A 21,008-nucleotide genomic window follows, 5' to 3' on the forward strand; every position below is an offset into this window, starting at 1 on the left:
GCCCACCCCAGCCTCCACTGTACTGGGACATCAGGCCGGCAGGGGGCGTGTTCTCCTGCCCCAGCTCCCAGCACCCAGAGTCAGGCGAGGAGGGGCCCCCGGGCTGGGAGGGGTGGAAAGCGGGGTTCTCGCACAGGTTGAGGGGCTGGGGGAACAGGAAGGCCTGTCGGAGCCGGGGGTCATAGTCTCTGGCCTCCAGCGGAGGGGGGCTCCACAGGGAGTCCGGGGACGTGTGGTTGGACCCCGTGCCCCAGCTGCTTGGCACCTGCTGGTGGGGTGCTGGGCTCTGCAGGGGGGGGCTGGAGCTGGTGCCTGGGAGCCTGCTATGCCGTGGCCCACAGGGGGGGTTCCAGTGACCAGCGTCTCCCGACAACCAGGTGGCCTCTGCTCCTTTGGCGTTAAAGGGCAGGAAGTGACCATAGAAGCAGCTGTCCTCCACTTCCTCCTTCACCTGAGCCAGGTACAGAGCCTGCAGAGGCTGGGCGTGGAGCCCCGCCTGGCCTGGCTGTGGTCCCCGGACCCCTGTGGTGCGGTGGTATGGGGGCGGAGGTGGGGTTTGGTCAAGGGTACAAGGGCTGAGCTGGGGGCTCACTGACTCCCCCCGCCAGGAGAGCTTTTTGCCAGTTTTGTTCTTCAGAGTCCTGGCTCTCCTGTTCTGGAACCACACCTGGAGGAAGCAAGCAAGCAAACAAACATTAGGCCTCCAGCTGCATATAGTCACTCTTTTATAGGAATGATAAAGCTTTCAAATGACAGGTTAATCATTTTTCAAGTGATTCACAGCGGCTATACAGAATACAGTCTGTGTCTAATCTCTCAGCCTGTAGCAGCCATTTGCCATCATGTTGTCAGCCTCTAATCTCCCAAAACAGTTGATAAAAACAGAAGAGCGCACATCGCCTGGTGATAAACAGAATAAACGATAAACTCGACAAACAGAAGCCTGACAGGCTATCAGGTGCCACACATTTCCGGGGTGCCCCAGGACTCGCATGTGAGCGCTCACCTGGATGCGGGACTCTGGCAGCCCAGTAGTCTGGGACAGGTTCTCCCGCAGGCTGATGCCCGGGTATGGGTCTGTCTCAAATGTGGCCCTCAGCAGCTCCACGTGCTCCTTGGAGAAGCTGGTTCTCTTCCGGCGGTTGGCATTTCTAGACGGGGCATCAGCGGCTTGCTGTCTCACAATTTCTGAATCAAAGAACATGGGACACAAGCCACATTAGAGCACAACTCACAGTGGGAAATTAGAAATAGTTCAGCATGAATGCATATGAAGATATAAGCTTCCCATTGCTACTGCAGGCCTAGTTTATCTGTCTATATTTAGTTGTAACTATATTACCGTTATTTTTGCACATCCCGATTTTGGAATGCTGCACCATATTAGCCAATGCAGTATGATCGCTGCACATTATTAATTCAGGAAGGCTCGTACATCTTTCAATGCGCCTGCAGCCAGCCCTTGCCTCAACCTGAATATAAACTGTAGTTGGCAGAAATAATTTTGGTTGTCAAGAAACAAGTTATAAGGATCACTTAAGAATTTGATTACTTCTCACAGATTCATTAGAATTTTTTTGAATAATTAAGGACTTCGTAACTTTTGCCAACTTGTCACAAAAGGTTTTAGTTAAAGAACATCACTGAGTGTTCTCTCAGGACTGGGATTAGTGGAATATGAAGCAGAAGCCTGAAATTGCTTCCACAGAGCCATATTCCACAGGTCAAAAGTTGGCTGTGGTAACTTCATTTCTTTACTGCATGAACTAGTCCTTACCATTGCAAGTGTCCTTCCACATGGTGCTGTCTGTTAGGGTGTCTCGGAGTAGTTGAGGGAAATGTAGTTCTCTCTGTGTGTAGACACACCTCTGGTGTTCTCTCAGTCTGGAAGCACCCCTTTTTATACAAACCCTCCTCACCACCAGCTAAGTGCTTTTTGAGTGCTGGGGCCTTTGTAGGGATGCCGATGGGTTGGGGGTGGGGGTCCCTTTGAAGGTCAGAAGGGAAGATCACACTTGGCCGCCTTACAAATCTCCCAATCCAGCCCCATCAACGCATCACTTCCCCCACACCTCCTCCAACTGCCTCCTTCAGAACATCACCTGGTGATGCAGGTAACAAAATGTTCTAATGAGAGGAACATTCTAATTATTATTATTTTTTAAATAACTCTCATGAGTTCTTTGTCAGTATGTGTACAAGTGTAAGAATTAGTAACTTTAAACACATTTGACAAACAACCAGATTGTTTATTGCTTTTGTGAGTCACTTAGTGTGAATTTACATATTTTTACATATGTTTGTGTTGTTTATTCAGCTTTTTGCTTTTATCACATGCTGTGGAAGGACTGAATCATTATGTGCATACACAATAGTGCATACATTAAGGAAGGCATTCATATGTCTGTTGATAGTAAATATGCTATAAAATAATGATGACCATTTTGTTAAAAATTAGGAAAACACATTATAGATAAATATTGTGACAAATTAAAATTACAATTACAATAGTATATCGGCAATATAGGCATAACCATTCATGACAAATGTGGATAGAATTCATCTTTTTACAAACAAAACTATAGTGTGTAAATACATTACTTGCAAAGGTTGCATGACAAATAAAAGATTTAAACTAACCAGTACTAATTTAAAATTAAACTAAGCTGTCCCTCGTTACAAAGATTTACACTTGTGAAAAGAGTTCAATGTCATGCAATAAAGTATTTCATTATAATTACTCTGTAAACAAGTACCCTGAACCATTTTAATCAATAAAACAAAAGCCTTACAATTATTAACTCAATGTAAGTAGCCATTTGTAAAATGTTGCTCACTAATCAGTGTAAGCAACTTGAATACAACCTTTTTGCTACTTCTGTTTCTCCCCTATTCAAATACAAAACAAAAGATTCAGGCAATCAAAAGTGTTAAAACAGGGATAACTAACTCTGGCATTGTCACAACTTGTGATCACTGGCAGTGTGGTCCCCCTTCAGCTGGGAAAACAGAGGGAGCTGAGAGGCACTCCCAGCCAGGCCCAATGCACAGAAACCTGGCCTGTCCGGACATGTGCAGCCCCACTGCCATCGCAGCCAATGAGCACACATTTACTCAACAGCATTCATTTCATATAAATAAATAAATAAATAAATAAATACAAAGCTGAAAACAAAGGTGCTTTTTATTCTCTGAATTTAACAGAGGGAACAGTCTCCACTGAATGTACCTGGCTGGTTACCTCTGGGGAAACAGAATTGCCATTTAAAAATCAAATCTTGCCTGACACAGAGACACTATCATAAGACCTGGTGTAGCTTAACAGTGAACCAAACACAGAATCTTTAAAAAAAAAATAAAAAAAAGCTCATTCCCTATGCCTATAAAACACTGAAAATTAGAGTTGAATCTAGAGCTGAACAGAGAGAACTGAATATGTTGGGGCCTTAATTTACTAGAATAGTACCGCAAACTTGAAATACAATCTATAAACTATAAAGCATAATTGCAGTTTTTGATTTCTAAAGGGAGAATTGACTAATGTCTAAATTGGTTGTTTCTGCTACTGGCAAGATAGATCTTGCAAACACAAATTGATTTCCTTGAGCAAACTATGAAGAATATCAACTTTTATTTATTTAAGTATTTATTTATCATTTAACATAGTGTGCTTACATGAGTGGTTATAATTATAATTCAAATATCTGCCAACATAAGTTTATCATAAATAGTTGCTAGTTTATAGATTGACAACCTTAAAATACAGCTAAAATTATGCATATTTTATCATTACAATTATTATTCATGCAGGCAGGTTGTTAATTTTTTATTTGAATTCATTTATGAAGTAACTTTTTATTTATTTTTTTCAAAATAAATCTTCAATATCTCAACAAATGTAAATGGCGAAGAGGCCCACTTGTTTGAATATATGCCACAGAGGGTATGTTAATATAGTGGTTTCTCAGTGTAATAAATTGTTTCAGTTTTTCTAGATAAAATGTGTAGACTAAGTGCTGTAGGACAATCGACAACCTTGCAAAAAGCAGAACAAAGTATTAATCAGCAACCACTTCACACCGAATAAAATATGTCTGTTCATATTAAAGCGGTGTAATCCACTCATCAATCCTCGCTCGTCCAGAACGATTTATAAGATCGTTAGCATTTGATTCATCGTATTGAGTGGGTGAGTGTGTTCAAAAGCATCATTTTAAATCAACACTTTTTTAATCCCCGTTTTTATGCAAGCCTCATTATGCATTTTCTGTGTCAATCACACTGCGATCACAAACACGACTACTTCCAACATGGAATTTAGTAGGCTACTCCCTTTTATAAAAATTGTTTCTTAATCGTTGAGGCCGATGTATTTACAGTAGCAATTTGACAGCCTCCTCTAGACGCTTGCTGTAAGGGGACGCAAGTTTAACAGGTTCAAATTCAGGCATGTAACTTGGGAAATGCTACCAACTTTGGCCCTATTGATAAACAAATAACCCGATAATGTCACATCGGAGAACAGATTATAAACACGAAAAACAACGAAGTCGGTTGTCATTGCAACTTCGCTTTCGCCCCTCATTTTCTTTACACACGTCATCATTAGGCTATATTACTGGTAGCCTAATAAGGTTTTTTTGTATAAGAATAAGAATTTTTTGAAATAGTAGTAGTTTTATGCTGTACTGTAGGCTACGATGATTTACTAGACATATCTACCAGGAAATAACTACAAAAAGATACATTTTGTTTTTTAATAATTTTTGTTTATTATAAACATAATTTAATTTTATAACCTATGATCTCGTATTGCAATTAGCCATGTGAGACAAATTGTAAAAACTGTTATGGAATGTGTATGTAATGCAAGGGGATGGGGAACAAACAAAATAAAAATACTTTTTAAAAAGATCAGATAAAATAAATCATTAAAAGATAGCCTAGCAATAGGCTACAGCCCTGGTTCATATGCATTTCCATATCTGCATCGCTGCACATTAAATATCAATAATAAATTATAAATATCCATGTAATGGCCAAACATACACAATGCAAAAGAATGCACCTATGAATTGTCATTTCTAACTATGCACTGTAAAATAAATGATATTTTGGGTTCGTCGGCGCTGTTCATATAATTGCACATCGAGCATATTTGGCAGTAGGACTGCATCGCTTGTATAACCATGGCGAGGACTGATGCATGTGCGTATTTCAAGAATCCAAGTCTATTTTGGATTTCAGTAATCTTTTTCTCCATGGGATATTACACGGTAAGATCGTTGGACCATCGTAAAGTTAGAACGCATTTTGAGTTGTTTAGTGTCTTTAGAGTGTGTGCTTGCTTTGGTTTGTTGCCTTCGTAAGCTAACTTGTGTCACCACAAACAGGTTCCGGCTGGCGCGAGCCCCATCGTACAACGCCAGCCAGCACGTTACTGTAGCTAATTTTAGGAAGATTAAATAAATAAATAAATAAAAACTGTGACATGATCTGATTCCAAAAGTATACATCAACACGTAGCGTATCACACATAGTCGGATCGCCATTGTATTTTCTAGCTGACTGTTTTATTATGGCAGGTCCATTCAAATATAGTGCATGGAGTAACAGTAGACTAGGCTTCAAATGCACATTATTTGTAGATTTTTAACAGGTTGTAACACAGAAAGGTAAAATGGCAAGTCGAAAATGTCAGAAATAAAACCAGTCATTTTCTTTCTTTTTTTTAAATAAAATGAAATGTACACGTGACAGACGATTACAGTTTTTGTTCTTGTACAACTTTTCAAGCCGTGATATCCCATTTATCCTAAATTGGAATGTATAGGCTACATTTCATAGAATGAGAATTTTTCACGTTTAATCTGTGTCTGCGCTGAATCTTTATGTCTCTATAGACAACGAAATCTTTTTTTTTCTCACGAAATTCAAGCTCAAGGTTTTTTTTTTCAAATATTGGGAATAAGCAAAAGTGTGGCGGTGTCACTTTTGTGATCTTATTTAGCACTGTTGTGTCCTTCTGTTCACTTGCATAGCAAGTTGTTTTCTTCAAGATTAATGTGTGGAAATGAGTCTGAAATGAAAGAAATCAGTACATTGTAGCACAGCTGCATCACATGGCGCTTAAAATCCCTGAACATTTTACTAGTCTCCTCATCTTGCAACAGAAAATTGCTGAAGGGATTTCAGTGGTTGGTGTGCAAGCACAGGGAGTTTACCTCAGGTGTTATTTGACTGGAACTGTGTCCATGCTAGTAGGCTAGACTTTGATCTCTGATTGATCTGTGGACATTGATCACATAGCTACATTGTTAAAGATCTGCAGTTATAGTGACCCAGGTTCAGTAATCCCCTGCTAGTATGAAGGCACTGTGATAACTGCCTTGGGCCATCTGTGCATTCAGCGTCCTGAAGATTGTGGAGTGCTGTACTAATCAGAAGAGATTATTTTCCCCGCTGAAGGATCTGCGCATATCAGAATGTCGACTCAAGTCTCCTCGCTTATCTTGTCGGATAAAGGTTTATCTGTTGAATAAGTGTCAGACAGTTTGTGCTGGAGCTTTTCGCTGCATGTTTGCCTTTGTATGGGTGTTTCTGTAGGCATTGTACAGAGCTGATGGTGTGTGTGTGTGTGTGTGTGTGTGTGGGGGGGTGTGTGTTCTAGTGCACAGTGTTTTGGCCAGAGCAGATACCCTTTGACATGCTGGGTCCCCTGGGATCACTGTCCAAATACCTGCTTGAAAATCACTACCCTCTCCTGTACACTGGGTGAGTGCCTGTCTTTTAAAAATCATACCACGCTGCATTGGGTATGTGTGTACAATAATCACATGTCATATCTCTACATAGGCTATTCTTTTTCACCAAAGAGGACTGTCTTCAGTACGGGCCCCTTTTTTTGATGTCAGAATTCAGGGACACAGTGCCACACCAGTGCCACACTCCCAGGCTCTACAACAATAGAACTGTCCTACTTACTGTAATTTGTTAGATTTTAGATGTTAACATTAGTTAGAGTGACCTTTCCTCTACTTATCACATTTGAAGTGTCCAGATGATAACATGGATTATGGTCTGACTGAATGGTAGCAAAGCATTCCGTTCATTTTTTACAGTTCATGTTTAAAAGCAAGACAAAGCTGGTGGAATGTTGGGAACATTTGGAATGTGGCGAGCTACCCTGAATGGGAGGGTGGCGTTATGATGTCATAAAGGATCCATAAGCCTGGGGTTTGACCGCTGCTGTCCTGTGTTGCAGCTGGTGGATGGCCTGGCTCGTGCATGTGGCTGAAGCCCTCTACAGCCTGAAGGTCTGCAGGTAAGGCTCCCATTCCGGAGCAAGCCGCTCATTATGGCGCGCTGCACCCCACTGCCCCAAGTCTGTAGGCTACTGAGCAGCCCCCAGTTTCCTGTCTGTCTGGGGTTGGCCACAGTGACCACAGATGTTGTTCTCACAGTGAAGTTGTGAATAGAATGCAGATGCATCTGGTATCAGTCATCTTTAGAAGCAAAATGAAATAATGATTAAATGAAGTGAATTACTTTGACAAGATGAACGGCCTTACACAAACCTGCTACTGTAGTACATGTACTGCATTTATATGTATCTAATTATGAAAAGTTACATTGGTTTTATGCTTCAGTTGTCAGAGGTGGCTGTGGGGGTCAACTTGTGTACGTTGAAGAAAAACCTGTTTTTTTAAATGAATTGTTATTAATTGGGTAAAAAGGACTCCAAGCCATTCAGAAGGATAAATTAATCAAAAACTAATTTAGTTTGTACCACAGGGGGGCATGGGAGAGCAGTAATCTAGTTTTCTGCAGCAGTTTTTGTTTTTGGTGGTAGGGAGCATAGAGATAGTGACTGTTTCCTGTTTGCATCTCCACAGTGATAAAGGAGTGGACAGTCTGACGACTCGAGGCCTGTGGTTCCTGCAGACCTTCCTGTTTGGCTTTGCCTCTTTGATCCTGCTGCTAAAATACAAGCCTGATCCCCGCCCCAAACGGCAGTGAGACCAGTGGAATCCTATGGGTCCAAACACTCTGACCAATCAGTACCAAGATTAGTGAGGCCACTCTGAAAGCTTGACCAAGCGGTACCGAGACCAACAAGACCACCCTGATTCATCAACCAATCGGTTCCAAGATAACTGAGCCAAGTACCAAGGCACCCTGAATTCTCAACCAGTTGGAACCATGGCCACCAATACGGTTTGGCCAATAAGTATGCACACACATTCTCTCCCCGTGGAGGGAGTAGCCACCTTTTTACATGTACCAGCAGGACACTTTTAGGAGCCATTCCTTATGTACTGCTTGAGAGCTTGAAGACACTGCTAAAGATTACCCCAAAAATAATTTTAAAAAGTATTTTAAAAATGATCCAACAAAAATAACACTAAAATTTGGTGTAAATTGATGACAAGTGTGTTGATTGTGTGAATTTTGTTATTTCATTTTATGTTTAAAAAAAAAAATTCTGGTAGCTGTAGGGCTTGAATAAAGACCGGATGCTGTGAACATTCAATTAAAGTGGATCTTATCTTTAAGCAGTGGGTCTTAGCATTTTCACACAACAATGACCATTAGTGCCTACCCCTGCCTGCATTTATCTCTGAACACCGATGTCCAACCGGAACATAAGGTCTGCGGCGGAAAAGCCATCCAGTAATCGTCAGCGAAACCTCTGCATGCGTTTAGCTTCAATACGCCCTGCAAAACTGAGATAGCACAAAGCGCTCTTTTAAGGGGTTGTCTTATTGACTCCCGTTCACCAGGCCGCTCAGTGAAAGCCTCTTACCAGCTGTCTCCTCATTGGTCAGCTACGCGGCTCCCTGGGAGGCCTCTATCTGTGCGGGCCCAGAGGTGTGCTCTCACCTGGATGCCGCGGCGCAGTGCTGGACACGGTAGGCCGCGTGGAGAGGCAGTAATCACGCTAGGTTTGCAGACCATCAGGTCTCAAGGCCCAGTTCCACTCTAGGCTTCGGCTACTGTCCCAGTCTTATACATGCCTTGGGTGAAAATAATCATCATTCAGAATCAAAAGCAGCCTTTGCCCAGTAATAAAATATGTTAGTCACACTGTCAACAACAAATTTTCAGCTCACAGTCTTTTGAGTGCGCCGCTCAGTAGAGGCAGCATGTACAGAATATCAGCACATTTTTGGCTAGAGCACTTTCTGCAGAAATAATTGAAGCTCTTTACCAGCATCGTTGCTAAAAATAGATTTTCAAGACCACAAGGTTTTTTTGTTGGCTATTGTGCTAGTGGCTCCAGTGTGACTGATTCGCTGGGTCGAGCTGCGGTTGCATGGTGTGGAAACCGCCTTCGCCCAGACCAGGAAGGAGAAGCGGTGATCTGTGCCCGGGCACTACGCACTAAGACCAGCAGGGTCAGGTCGTCCTTCACTAACAAACTTAGGGGAATTAGTCCCCGTTAATCTCCCATCTCTCGCTCAGCACTGTCTCCAGCCGTTAATCGGAAGGATGGTATCTTCAGCACAGGTAACACTTTTCATTTCAGGCTCTCTCTCTCTCTCTCCATCACTCTCCCTCTCTTTCTCTCGCCCTCTGAAGGAGGTAAGAGGATCAGCCAGTTGGACCATGGCCACCTTTGGCTGGCTTGTTTCTATTTCAGTACCTGTTTCTTTTACCACTGAGTTGAACAGGATAATGTAAGTAGGCATCTTGGTGTCCTATCACCCACTGCAAGTTACAGGATCTGATGTCCTATAGTATATCCTTTTTGCATGGAAATCAATTTTCAAATATCTTCAGTAATTTTCCTTATTAAATGGCAAATCGGTAAATAAAATACCGATAACAATCTACAAACTAGAATATATTTATATTTTCTTTCCAGCACACACATACAAACAATAATTATGTACAATGCTTTAACATAATAATTCCTGTAAAAATCTGGAGTGTTTCCTCTGCAATTTCAGGGGCACTGTAAAGTGGCGTGTTTAACACAGTAGTTTGCATCAAATTGTGTCCCTGAGTCCTGACATAAAAAAATGTGGGCCCATACCAGATTTTACAGTAACTTGCAAAACAGCATTATGCCACAAGAAACCCCAAGATACACCCTCTATCCTAGTCTCAAATATTTTTTTACAATTTCCACAAAATATTTTTATGACAGAAAATCTCCTGTTCCAAATAAAAGTATACTGAGTAAATGCAAATGTCTGCATTATGGTCTCTACCTAAGAGTATTTGACTGCTCTAAGCACATGTGCACATGCCTATTTGTGTGTGTACGAGAGGGTGTGTGTGTGTGTTTAGTGCTGTGACCTTCATTCCTGGTCCTGGCGGTCCTGGTGGGTTTGGTTTTCACCTTAATACCAGCAACTAATTCAGATCCGAGAAACCAGGTCTGGTGAATTAATTGTAATTGACTGCTTTAATTGATTGACTGCACTAAATTGAATTAAGTGCTGAGTAACAAAAAATTCAGCGGACCCTGCGGCCTGTCAGGACCAGGAATGAATATCACTGGTTTAGTGTGAGTGTGTTTTGTATGTAAGCTCTCTGTGTATGGACGTTTAGTGTGTGTGTGCCCATGTGCGCGCATGTATGTCTGTTTAGTGTGTGTGTGTGTGTGTGTCTGTTTAGTGCGTGAGAGTGTATGTGTGTTTAGTATGTGTGCTTTGTGCATATGTGTGTGTATGTGTGTCTGTTTAGTGTGTGTGTGTGTGTGTGTGCGTGTATGTGAGTGTATGTGTGTTTATGTATGTATGCTCTGTGTGTATGTGTGTCTGTTTAGTGTGTGTGAGTGAGTGTATCTGTGTCTGTTTAGTGTGTGTGTGTGTGTGTGTATGTATGTGAGTGTATGTGTGTTTATGTATGTATGCTTTGTGTATATGTGTGTGTATGTGTGTCTGTTTAGTGTGTGTGTGTTCAGTATGTATGCTCTGTGTATATGTGTGTGTTTGTGTGCACAGTGTTGAACACCCAGAGGTCATCGATCCAGCCAGCACAGGGACGGATAACGCTCGGAGAGTGTGGTTCGCAGTTGAGAACTCTGTGTTTTGTCCCGCATCTCCACCACGCACTCCACCTGTAAAACAAGCATCTCACTCAGTGTTCAGTCAGATCGCATCCTGTTCTCCTCCACCAAACACATCAGACCTGGACTGGAGGAAAGATTACTTCATTACTTCCAGTCTACACAACTCATCTCACTGCACCAACTCAGCCCGCAAATCAGTCACAGAGTCAAATGGCTGCTGACCCTGGTTTCCATAGCGATAGAGGGGTCACAGAAGGAGGAGTGTACCCTCACCTGAGCTTTAAAGAGATCAGATCTGTCGCTGTGTCTCCGGTGACACACACTGAGCAACCTGAGAAAGAGAGAGGCACAGGAATACGCAGATAAGAAGGGAGAAGAAAGAGAGGGTGATTGGGAAAGAAAGATGGAGAAAGAAGACGCTGAGGTTATGAAGAAAAGATAGGGGGAGGGGAGAAGGGAGAGGCAAAGAAAGTTAGGAATATAAAGAGATTGGGAAAATGATTAGGGGAAGGGGTATGTGATGAACAGGGAATATAGCTACCCCAGTGCTCCTTCCTGCTGGCCATAACCTCAGGCTTACTTCAGCATAATGTTACCCTGCTTAAAACAAACCCTGCTTCAGCACATCTTTGACTGCTGTAGCACTTGTGGTTTGAAGTGATGCAGTGCAAGAGGAAGGCAGAGCAGAGAGCCCTGGACAGAAGGGGTCAGGGGTCACACGAGGCAAAGCTGCAGCTGGGTCACTGACCGAGCGCAGCCTCTCACACTAGCAGATGCTTCTGTACAGGGCTTGGCCAACAGAGAGGTTCTCTAATCAGAATGTGCCAGAATGAAAAAACTTCAAAAAAACTCTTGCATTTTTAACCAGGTGTGACATTGTTAATTGGCCACAAAAAGGTTATTATTTCACACAGTGCTTTCTTATTAAATAAGGGATCAGACCAATAACTGATAAGATTTCAGTGTGCTTTGTTGCACATGGTAACAAAATGTATAGTATGAGTATGTCTCATGTAAATGCTCACACTAGCCTGCCTCCCTACAGGACCTAATGCATGGTTAGTGCCATGGCACAAAGATGCTTTATTTTGGAAGTGAGGTAGCTGAGTTTCCTGGACTACATTGCACCCTTATCTACGGATTTATACCTGTTCTCCAAGTGCTCAGCTGTGAGTAAAACCCGGGTTTCCTGCAGGGCTATGTCTCTGTAGTTATAGTAAGTAGTAATTATCTTCTTCCAGTTCAGGATCTGATTCTGCTGCTACACCCAGCTTACCTGACGTCCTCTCTGGCCAGAATGTCCAGCAGCTTGGCCATGTCACCAGGCAAGTCCCCAAGCTCCACCGTAAACCGTACAACCTGCTCGTCAAGAACCAGGGCCCGCTCCACACACTTCCTGATAACGCCTAGCTCCATGTTAGCACTGCTCACTACCACTGAGACCCTGAGAGAGAGAGAGAGAGAGAGAGGGGTGGGGGACAGGGGGCAATGGAGAGGTGGACTTGATTCAGATGATCTCATATCATTTTCAGCCTGTTTTACCATTAGCATGTATCAATATCACAAAACATATAACTAAGGAAATGAACTGAAATAAAATATATCCACACCATAATTAAGCAGTATTGTCCATTTTAATGCAACAAGTCAGTAAGTGGTTATTGTCACCGATCTCACCTCTTTCCTTTGAGCTCGGGCAGCTTCCCAGCTAAGATGGCAGCCAGTCCAATGGCCCCTTCGGCGTCTACAGTGGACCTCTCGTACTCCTGGAACCGAAGCATGGCCACCAGAGCCTCCTCCTCTCTGCCGGAGACAGGCGGGGTGAGGGAGAGATGAGGGGTGAGCGGTTCCGGGGAGAGAGACGGCTCATAAGAGGGAAATGGGGTGCTGAATTGGGGTGGGGCAGTACCTCACAGAGACTACTTTGTCCACCAGCTTCTTGGCCAGCTGAAATGCATGTCCACCCAGGGGAGGATCCACCAAGTCTGAAGCAACAATGTGTGAGGAAAAGGTTGTAGGTTAACAGTCAAAGGTCACAGGTGAAAGCAAAAATCCAGCATCACAGATTCTATATTTTTACCAGATGGTCGGCTGCTCCATTACTGACCTATCCTTCCTATGTCTAAACAACAGTATGTTCTGGTTGGGAACAGGAGTTTTCAGTGCTATATAACCATAGTACAGAACACCCGGTGCAACAGTACTGTACTTGGCCACATCCCTTCATAAATATTCATAGTATACATCCAACTGTAAATGTTTAACAACAGTTGGGACTGATCATTCAATGTTAAAAATGCAGAGTATCTGTTGGCCTTATAGATTCTACTGGCATCAACATCTGAGCACCCACAGAACAATCAGCTAGAGAAGTCAAGAGATCAACAAGCTGAAAATGTCAGCCGAATGCCAGTAATATCAGGCCAGAATGTAACAGCTAAACAGACCAAGTAATGAAGGGATGAAGGTGCTGAGGAGATTAGACAGAAATTGTACCTCCATAGAGCTTCCTGTTGGGGGAGCTGTAGAGGTCTTTGACAGGACAGTCGTTTTTAAGAGACTGGAGAAGGACAGGGTAATCTTCCAGCTCAACTCCCTGACAGAGACGGGCACAGCACACAAGTAATATTTTACACAGAGACACAGCACACAGGTATTGTGATGCACAGGTAACACTGCACACACAGGTAATATTTTACACAGAGACACAGCACACAGGTATTATGATGCACAGGTAACACTGCACACACAGGTAATATTTTACACAGGGACACAGCACACACAGGTATTGTGGTGCACAGGTGACGCAGCACACACAGATATTACAGTGCACAGGTGACACAGCACACAGGTATTACAGTGCACAGGTGACACAGCACACACAGGTATTACAGTGCACAGGTGACACAGCACACACAGGTATTACAGTGCACAGGTGACACAGCACACACAGGTACCGTGGTGCACAGGTGAAACAGCACACACAGGTATTACAGTGCACAGGTGACACAGCACACACAGGTGACTCACGATGACAGCGATTCGGGGGTTGATGTGCTTGAGGGCTGCCGCAGCACCTGCCAGCAGGCTGCAGTTCCCTCCCACAGGCAGGATGACCGCATCCAGCCTGGGCACCTGCTCGTAGACCTCCATCCCCACCGTACCCAGCCCCGCCATGTACACTGCACTGTCATCTCTGAGAAAGAGAGAGAGAGAGAGAGAGAGAGAGAGAGAGAGAGGCAGAGAGAGAGACAGACAGAGAGAGGGAGAGAGAGAGATGGACAGAGAGAGAGAGCACACACTTAAGAACGTACAATGGAGTGCGATGGAGAGGTATTCCAACAGCATCCTGTTCAAAAGAATTTGTGTGAAATGTAATGACAGCAATGAACAATGGAAAAGAAAGGAACATTAATTCAATGAAATTGTTCATTACAAAATAGTATAAATTCAAAAGGTTTGTATAGTATGTTACGTGTTAAGATGGTTTTGTATAATTTTGTGTGTGTGTGTGTGTGTGTGCAGAGGGTAGTGTAATGAGGTGCAGATGACAGACTCACTCCTCCAGGTACAGGTAGTCGTTCTCCTTGGCCAAGTGTCGGGCGTGGTTCTGGGAGTGCTGCGGCGTGCTGCCGTAGGAGATCACCATGGCGCCGTAGTCGCGGTATATGCGCAGCCGCGCCGGGGAGCTGCCGGCCGGCATGATGACGAAGACAGGGATGCGCAGGTCGGCAGCGTGGTGCGACACCGCCATGGAGAAGTTACTGTCTGTCGCCACGATCACCCCCTTCCTCTGCTGCTCCTGCCATTTACAGGACTCAGTCACTGCTTTAGTATGCAGCAATCTGCACAAACATCAGCACATCCCTGCCTGGCAATGGTGAATAAAGCAAGTATTTACGCATGTGCATCCATGTACACACTCACTGTTCAACAACACACACACACACAGACACACATGCACATGCACGCATGCACACACATGCACAGGTACACGCATGCACACACACACGCACATGCACGCACACACACATGCACAGACACACGCATGCATGCACACATGCACATAATATGTTTTTGGGTTAATTATTAGCTTAGCAAAGCCCGTTTTCCAGAGAAGCATGCACTGTTTACATTTTATACCCAGGATTTGGATAGTAATTTTCTTTGCCACTGCCTTCTCAGTGGGACCTGTGAAGATGAAAATGCTATACAAACAAAACATAATTTAATTTAATTGATATTTACTGAAGAAACTGGTTAACCACTTTAGGCACTATATGTCGTCACTTCCATCAAATCAAAGTTCACAGGGGAAGTTAAGATTAAATAAAACTTTTCTGCCTGCATTCGCAAATGCAAAGAACTTTTCCCTCCTCGCATTTGGTGAATTTCCCTTCCAACAACAATTTACTTTCAAGAGCAATTTGCAGCTCGTCATCTGCCCTAGCTCAGTAATTGAAAAAACAGAACGGATGGAACTAATGATCATGGCTGTCTCTCTCCAGAACATTCTGTTCCTAAAAGGGATTGAAAGTTATTTATGGGAACCCTCCACCTGTGGGAGAGGCAATGGCAAGGCAGCCAAACCGATGCAGGAGTTAATCCCCAGCGAGGAAATAACTGAGCCATAGCGTCACGCCGCCATTTAAATTTAAGACCTGGGCACACGTAATGACCATGGCAGGGAGCAGAACCCCTCAGCTTCACTGGAGCCAGAAGCTCGCTCCGTGACACCTGCACCAGCAGGGAGAAAACTAGGAGGGCCATAAAGAGACCAGAAAAAACCAAAGGCTGCTGTAACTAGGCAACCCTCTCAAAGGAAAGTGCATTTGGGACACGAATAGAAGCAGTGTTAGCATCATCAGTCAGAGCAGAAGCGCGAACATTTTGAAAAAAAACAGGTAACTCTAAGTTTAAAGCAAATGCTACTATTCCATCGTGTGACAGTAAGGAGCACCTCAGGGTTTCTCAGGTGAATGGGGCGGGGCAGTGAGGCAGGCTTACCTGTCTGAGGGAGGTGAGGAGGTACAGCACCCCTCTCTCCTTCACAGACCCTGTGTAGTGCAGGTGCTCCTTTTTCAGGAAGATCTCCATGCCGTACTGCTTGGACAGGCGGGAATACTGAGAAAGAGGAGAAGGACAGGGATCACCTTCTGTCCGGTCTGCTGTTACACAGAAACACAGAACTGCTCCCCTAACAGCCCAGCGGAAGGTGCGCAGTTTGCAGTGATTGGACAGCTCAGTAAAGGAATCACAGTGATTGGACAGTTAAGTAAAGAATCACAGTGATTGGATGGCTCAGTAAAGGAATCGCAGTGATTGGACAGTTCAGTAAAGGGAACAATACAGGGACGGCTGTGTATGGCATACCGTGCAGGGGGTCTTCTGTAGCCCTGACTGGATTTTGAAGGCGGCTGCACTGATATCCTCGAAGCACAGGTGCACGGGCGGGGCCTCGGGCGGGGCCTTGGGCGGGGTCTTAGGCGGTGTCTTGGGTGGGGTCTTGGGTTTTGGTGGGGCCTTGATCTCGCTGTCCCGCTTTTTGGCAGGTTTGGGCGTTGACATCAGCTGGGGCGCAAGCTGATCCACTACCTTGTTCTCCCGAGTCCGCACATCCCCGTTTAGATACTCCTCCTCCCCAAAGTCCTTCAGCCGCTCCGGGTGGATGGGCGTGGTCCTGCGGGCCAGGCAGCCATTCATGACAGATCCATCCTGATGGCCCCGCCCATCCAGCGGGGCACTGTTCTTCCTTTGGCCTCCTATTCGCTCCTCCACACTGGTAAAGGGAAGAAGAATGGAGGAGGAAAATGGGCGTGTACCTCTAACCCCATATAATAACTAATACATTTAATTTATTCTTGCACATTACAGATGTATCACTTTTAGGTTTAGTGGTTGCTTGAATGAATGCATGGATGCAAAATAATGAATGCTGCACAGTAACTGAGCTAATGTTAAATGATGCTACCTTAAAATGATGCTGTGAGCAGATTTAATTAGAGATGCGGCACTCACTGCAAGACAGCCTCATAATGGATTCCTTGTCAGTGACACAACTCTGGTCCTCATGATGGCAAAAACCAATAATAGACTCCAAAGGCAATCAAAAGCCTAGAATCAAGACTAGATACTGACAGCTACCTTATAGCTGCACAAAGGAAGCAACTGAACACACCTGACTAATCAAAAACACCTCTGAAGCCATTTGTCCCAAATGTTATGGTGCCCTGAAATGGGGGGTTATGTATAAATATATGCAGTGACTTCTACATGGTGAAACCAAAATGTATAACCCTTAAATCGTAGCTGAGAATGTGCACTTTAATGACATGTGAATTGGTTAATTACAAATATAAAATTATGGAGCACAGAGCCAAAAAATATATATATGTCTTCATCACAAACATTATGGAGCTCATGTGTATAATGAATGAAAAGTCATGGTTGCTAAGCTAATGTCGAAGTGTATCTTACATGTATGTATAAGCTACATATATGTATAAGCTCTGTGCCTTGCCCCCATGATGATGTCACCAGGTCAGGCTCTAACCCCACTCCCCCCAGAGGCTTGTCAGGTCAAACAGTGATAAAGTAGTGAGCAGGAACAGGAGCATCTGGGTCCATTCAGTAAAACAGCCTCTTTTCGCCATTGGTGTGTGTGTGCGCGTGAATGGGTAAATGAGAGGCATTAATTGTAAAGTGGATTGTGTTACCGTAGTTTCTGGGGAAAGTGCTATATAAATGCAGTCCATTTATTCTCTCCATTCAGCTCTCTCATTCTCACTCCCCCAGACAGGGGTCTGCTCAGTTCCACAGTTCGAGATTTTTGTTCAGTTTCAGGATCAAAAACCTTCCAAAATGTGATATGACTGAATTAACAAATAGTGAACAGCGTGTTCATGAAATTGGCCTGATCTGTCCTAAATGAAAATGTCATATGACTAAGCTTTCATGTAAGAAAGAAAGATAACTTAACCATTGCAGGGAAAACAGAGTGATGATGGACAGGCATTCATTATACATACAATTGTTTCTTAGACTGTATAATATGCATCAGTTCAGTCTTCCTCCTTTTTACTGTGTATGACAGTCAAGAGCATGTAGCCAGCAATACTAAAGGCGACCACAAGATGGAGTCCAGGGGACTGACTTCCAGTTGTAACCCGCCCATGTTTACGGTTCTGCTTTGCAACCTTTCCCCCAATGCTATTCTCGTCACCACCCCTTCTGTGTTCACTGCATTTACCCAAAACTTTTAGCCCCAGCCTTTCTTTTTCCACCACTCATTTTCACATTCACTCCATCATTCACTCCTATCCTATCTCCATTTTCTGTTGCTTCTCCTTTTATCTCTCCTCTCTTTTTAGTACCTTCAACATCGCCTTTACAATTCCGACTCAGGCTCTGTTTCTGTCCTCTTATTTCCTGAGCTGGAGGTGGGAATATTTTACCTGCAGAAGAAGAGCAGGATGAAGGACAGGGCCAAGCGAAGGAGGAGCCCCACCAGGCTCTGGAAGGCAGGTAGAGGAGGGCTAGGCGTGGGGCATTGGAGGCTGTCCTGGGGGTGAGGAACAGCCTCTACAACCTCTGGAGGTGGAGGTGCTGCATCTACGGGTGGAGTTGGAGAAGGAGTACGAGGAGGAGGTGGAATCTCAGAAGGAGGAGGAGGAGGATGAGGAAGAGGTGGAGGAGGAGGATGAGAAGGAGGAGGAGGAGGTAGAGGTTCGGGCAGTGCTACGGGACCTGGAATGAGGGGTGCTGGGGTGTCCAGGAGACACTGGGGAGAGCGAAGCTCTTTGCAGTCTGGGGGTGCAGTTTCCCACCTTTGCCAGAAGGGGTCGCATTCTTCACTGTCGCTGAAGCTGGCCTTCCAGGGGGTCCCATCGCTCTGGAAAGTGTAGTAGAAGAACTGGGCAGCGAAGTTCATTCTGTAGAGTTCCAGGGGGATAGCAGAATGCAGTCCCAAACTCCTCTATCCTTCTCAAGCACACGTATGTGTGTGTATGACTCTCCAGGTGTGTGTGTAATGAGTCTCCAGGTGTGTGTTCCTGTATGAGTCTCCAGGTGCGTCTCCCTGAGCGACAATGTGGCATCTGCTCACGCTGTGAAACTGCCTTCCTGTTCATGGCTATTTAAGGAGGGATTATGGCAGACACATGCCGGGCAAGCAACCTCCCCCGTGTCATCCCCTCCGCCCCCCCGCCACCCCCCACACACACCCTATTCCTGTCCCAGACCAGGATTAAACTCCCGCTGACATCACTAAGGGGATGGACGCAGACTTAGCTCTTATGTAGGGCCCTGAGACAGAGAGAGAGATGCACTCTGGGAGATCAGGCTGGGGACCACTCCTGTTAGTCTGAGCTTTGTATTTAATACATGTCCATAGCCCTGTATCATGAAACAGGATTACTGAGTTAGCTGGATAACTGCACTGAGTTAAACCTGGAACCATCCCAAACCTGAGCTGTTCCAGGTTTTATTCAGTGTCCAGGTAACTCTGTAGTCCTGCTTTGTGAAATACCCGCCAGATTCTATATAAATCTAAATCAGAGATCACAACCCCTGCCCCCTTACAGGTGAACCGTGGTTTATCTGCTGAGGTAAGATCCTTCTTGGATGGCCGACAAAACATTCACTTTCCACGGTTGTTAATCCCCTTCCTTCCATTTGACCCCCATGGCATCCAAGCTGTCTGTCACATCATGGGCCAGGGTTACAGCTTGATGGACAGCCAACGGGGGCCATATCGCCCTCCAGAGTTTCCGTTAAAGTGCGCTTAGCAAGCAGCAAATCTGTCTGTGTTTACCTTCAGGACCACAGGGCTTTAGTGACATTGTGATTTGTGCTCAACCTTTTAGCTGCCCTGCCCCCACAGGGCTGAGTAACCAGCATTATATACTAGTGCACTGTTACACACACAAGCACGCACACACACAAAGGTGCACACGCATAAATGCACACACACACACACAGCTGAAAAATATAGAACTTAAAGAAACATTTTTATGCTTAGAAATCGGTAAATGTAGTTATATGTAAGCTATATATCAGAATTATATGGTGCCAAGGATGTGTCTTCTCAGGTACTGTATCTCACAGCTCAGAATTTGTGTTCCTTCCCATGTGGGATAAGAACGCTAAAGAAATATTGTGTAGTTATAGCAAAGTCGTGATGTAGTTTAGCAGGTTGGGTTGAAGTGTAGCCAGGGTTTTCTAACCTGTGCAAATGGCTTAAGACTGATGTCTGATAACTCAGCATGACATTGTCTCTCCTGCTAGGGGAGTTCCTTCCCTCTTTCCTGTGTTTCACTTCCTGAACGTCCTTCACTTTCATCTGTCTCTCTCTCTGGTTTCTATCCGTCAGAGTTACAGTACCACACTGTGTGCTTTGTGCACTGTATCCACCACAACCCCTGGAATTCAATATTGCACTGTAAAATACTGCCCTGTATTCTGACATTCCTTCTTTTGCTAGATTTGGGTTGTGGAGCATTTTTTATATTTTCAGTAATAGTAGCTGTACACGTTAGCCATTATTCTGGTAGGTTTGTTTTTTTTTGTTTTATTTATTTATTTATTTATTTTTACTGCGGTTAAGCTTCATGGTCTGTGAACTGGAAACAGGATCCACACCTCTTTACCACCACTCTACCCATTTCCCCCCTCTTTACCCATTTCATATTTGGGGCTGAAAAACATTCAAGCCCCTCCTAAATTCTCTCATCGTTATGCAACTGCGTCGGACAGCTCCCTCCCCCCAACCCCTCCTGCACCCTCCAAAAAAGGACACTTTTGTTCTTCTGGGCTTACTGTTTTCATTAGAGAACTTGGCGAAACATGGACTGAGCTTGCTCTCTCTCTCCCCTCCCTATCCCTCTCTCTCTTTGTGTCCCTACTCTCTCTCTCTCTTTTTTTTCTCCTTCTTCCTGCCTCTTTCTTACAGATCCAGTGCCCGCTGTGGTTCACTCTTCTTCTCTCC

General features: G+C 44.4%; 2 protein-coding genes across 2 annotated transcripts; one reads left to right on the plus strand and one right to left on the minus strand.

Moving 5' to 3' along the window:
* The first annotated feature begins 5,148 nt into the window (after positions 1-5,148).
* Positions 5,149-8,533, plus strand: tmem254 (transmembrane protein 254). Its single transcript, XM_035399584.1, has 4 exons — positions 5,149-5,276; positions 6,671-6,774; positions 7,265-7,324; positions 7,896-8,533. Exons 1-4 carry the CDS (start codon positions 5,190-5,192, stop codon positions 8,017-8,019), a joined length of 375 nt encoding a protein of 124 aa, XP_035255475.1. The 5' UTR covers positions 5,149-5,189; the 3' UTR covers positions 8,020-8,533.
* A 2,439-nt stretch (positions 8,534-10,972) lies between these two features.
* Positions 10,973-18,988, minus strand: LOC118218344 (L-threonine ammonia-lyase). The gene is made up of 12 exons (XM_035400941.1): positions 18,770-18,988; positions 18,478-18,634; positions 16,397-16,802; positions 16,031-16,147; positions 14,584-14,825; positions 14,054-14,219; positions 13,520-13,619; positions 12,933-13,008; positions 12,701-12,826; positions 12,300-12,467; positions 11,297-11,354; positions 10,973-11,071 (listed from the first exon to the last, which is right to left on the minus strand). Exons 1-12 carry the CDS (start codon positions 18,951-18,953, stop codon positions 10,973-10,975), a joined length of 1,899 nt encoding a protein of 632 aa, XP_035256832.1. The 5' UTR covers positions 18,954-18,988.
* Positions 18,989-21,008: the final 2,020 nt, after the last annotated feature.

This window comes from Anguilla anguilla, chromosome 18 (genome assembly GCF_013347855.1).
Source record: "Anguilla anguilla isolate fAngAng1 chromosome 18, fAngAng1.pri, whole genome shotgun sequence".
Classification (NCBI taxonomy): domain Eukaryota; kingdom Metazoa; phylum Chordata; class Actinopteri; order Anguilliformes; family Anguillidae; genus Anguilla; species Anguilla anguilla.

What these genes read in the sequence shown, in the direction of transcription:
- tmem254 (XM_035399584.1), top strand. Translation starts at nt 5,190, where the DNA reads ATGGCGAGGACTGATGCATGTGCGTATTTCAAGAATCCAAGTCTATTT. An exon ending in TACCCTCTCCTGTACACTGG is followed by an intron (nt 6,775 to 7,264) that starts GTGAGTGCCTGT and finishes CCTGTGTTGCAG; the next exon opens with CTGGTGGATGGCCTGGCTCG. An exon ending in TACAGCCTGAAGGTCTGCAG is followed by an intron (nt 7,325 to 7,895) that starts GTAAGGCTCCCA and finishes GCATCTCCACAG; the next exon opens with TGATAAAGGAGTGGACAGTC.
- LOC118218344 (XM_035400941.1), bottom strand. Translation starts at nt 18,953, where the DNA reads ATGAACTTCGCTGCCCAGTTCTTCTACTACACTTTCCAGAGCGATGGG. An exon ending in CCCAGCACCCCTCATTCCAG is followed by an intron (nt 18,635 to 18,769) that starts GTCCCGTAGCAC and finishes CTCCACCCGTAG; the next exon opens with ATGCAGCACCTCCACCTCCA. An exon ending in CCCGAGCTCAAAGGAAAGAG is followed by an intron (nt 12,468 to 12,700) that starts GTGAGATCGGTG and finishes TCTCTCTCTCAG; the next exon opens with GGTCTCAGTGGTAGTGAGCA.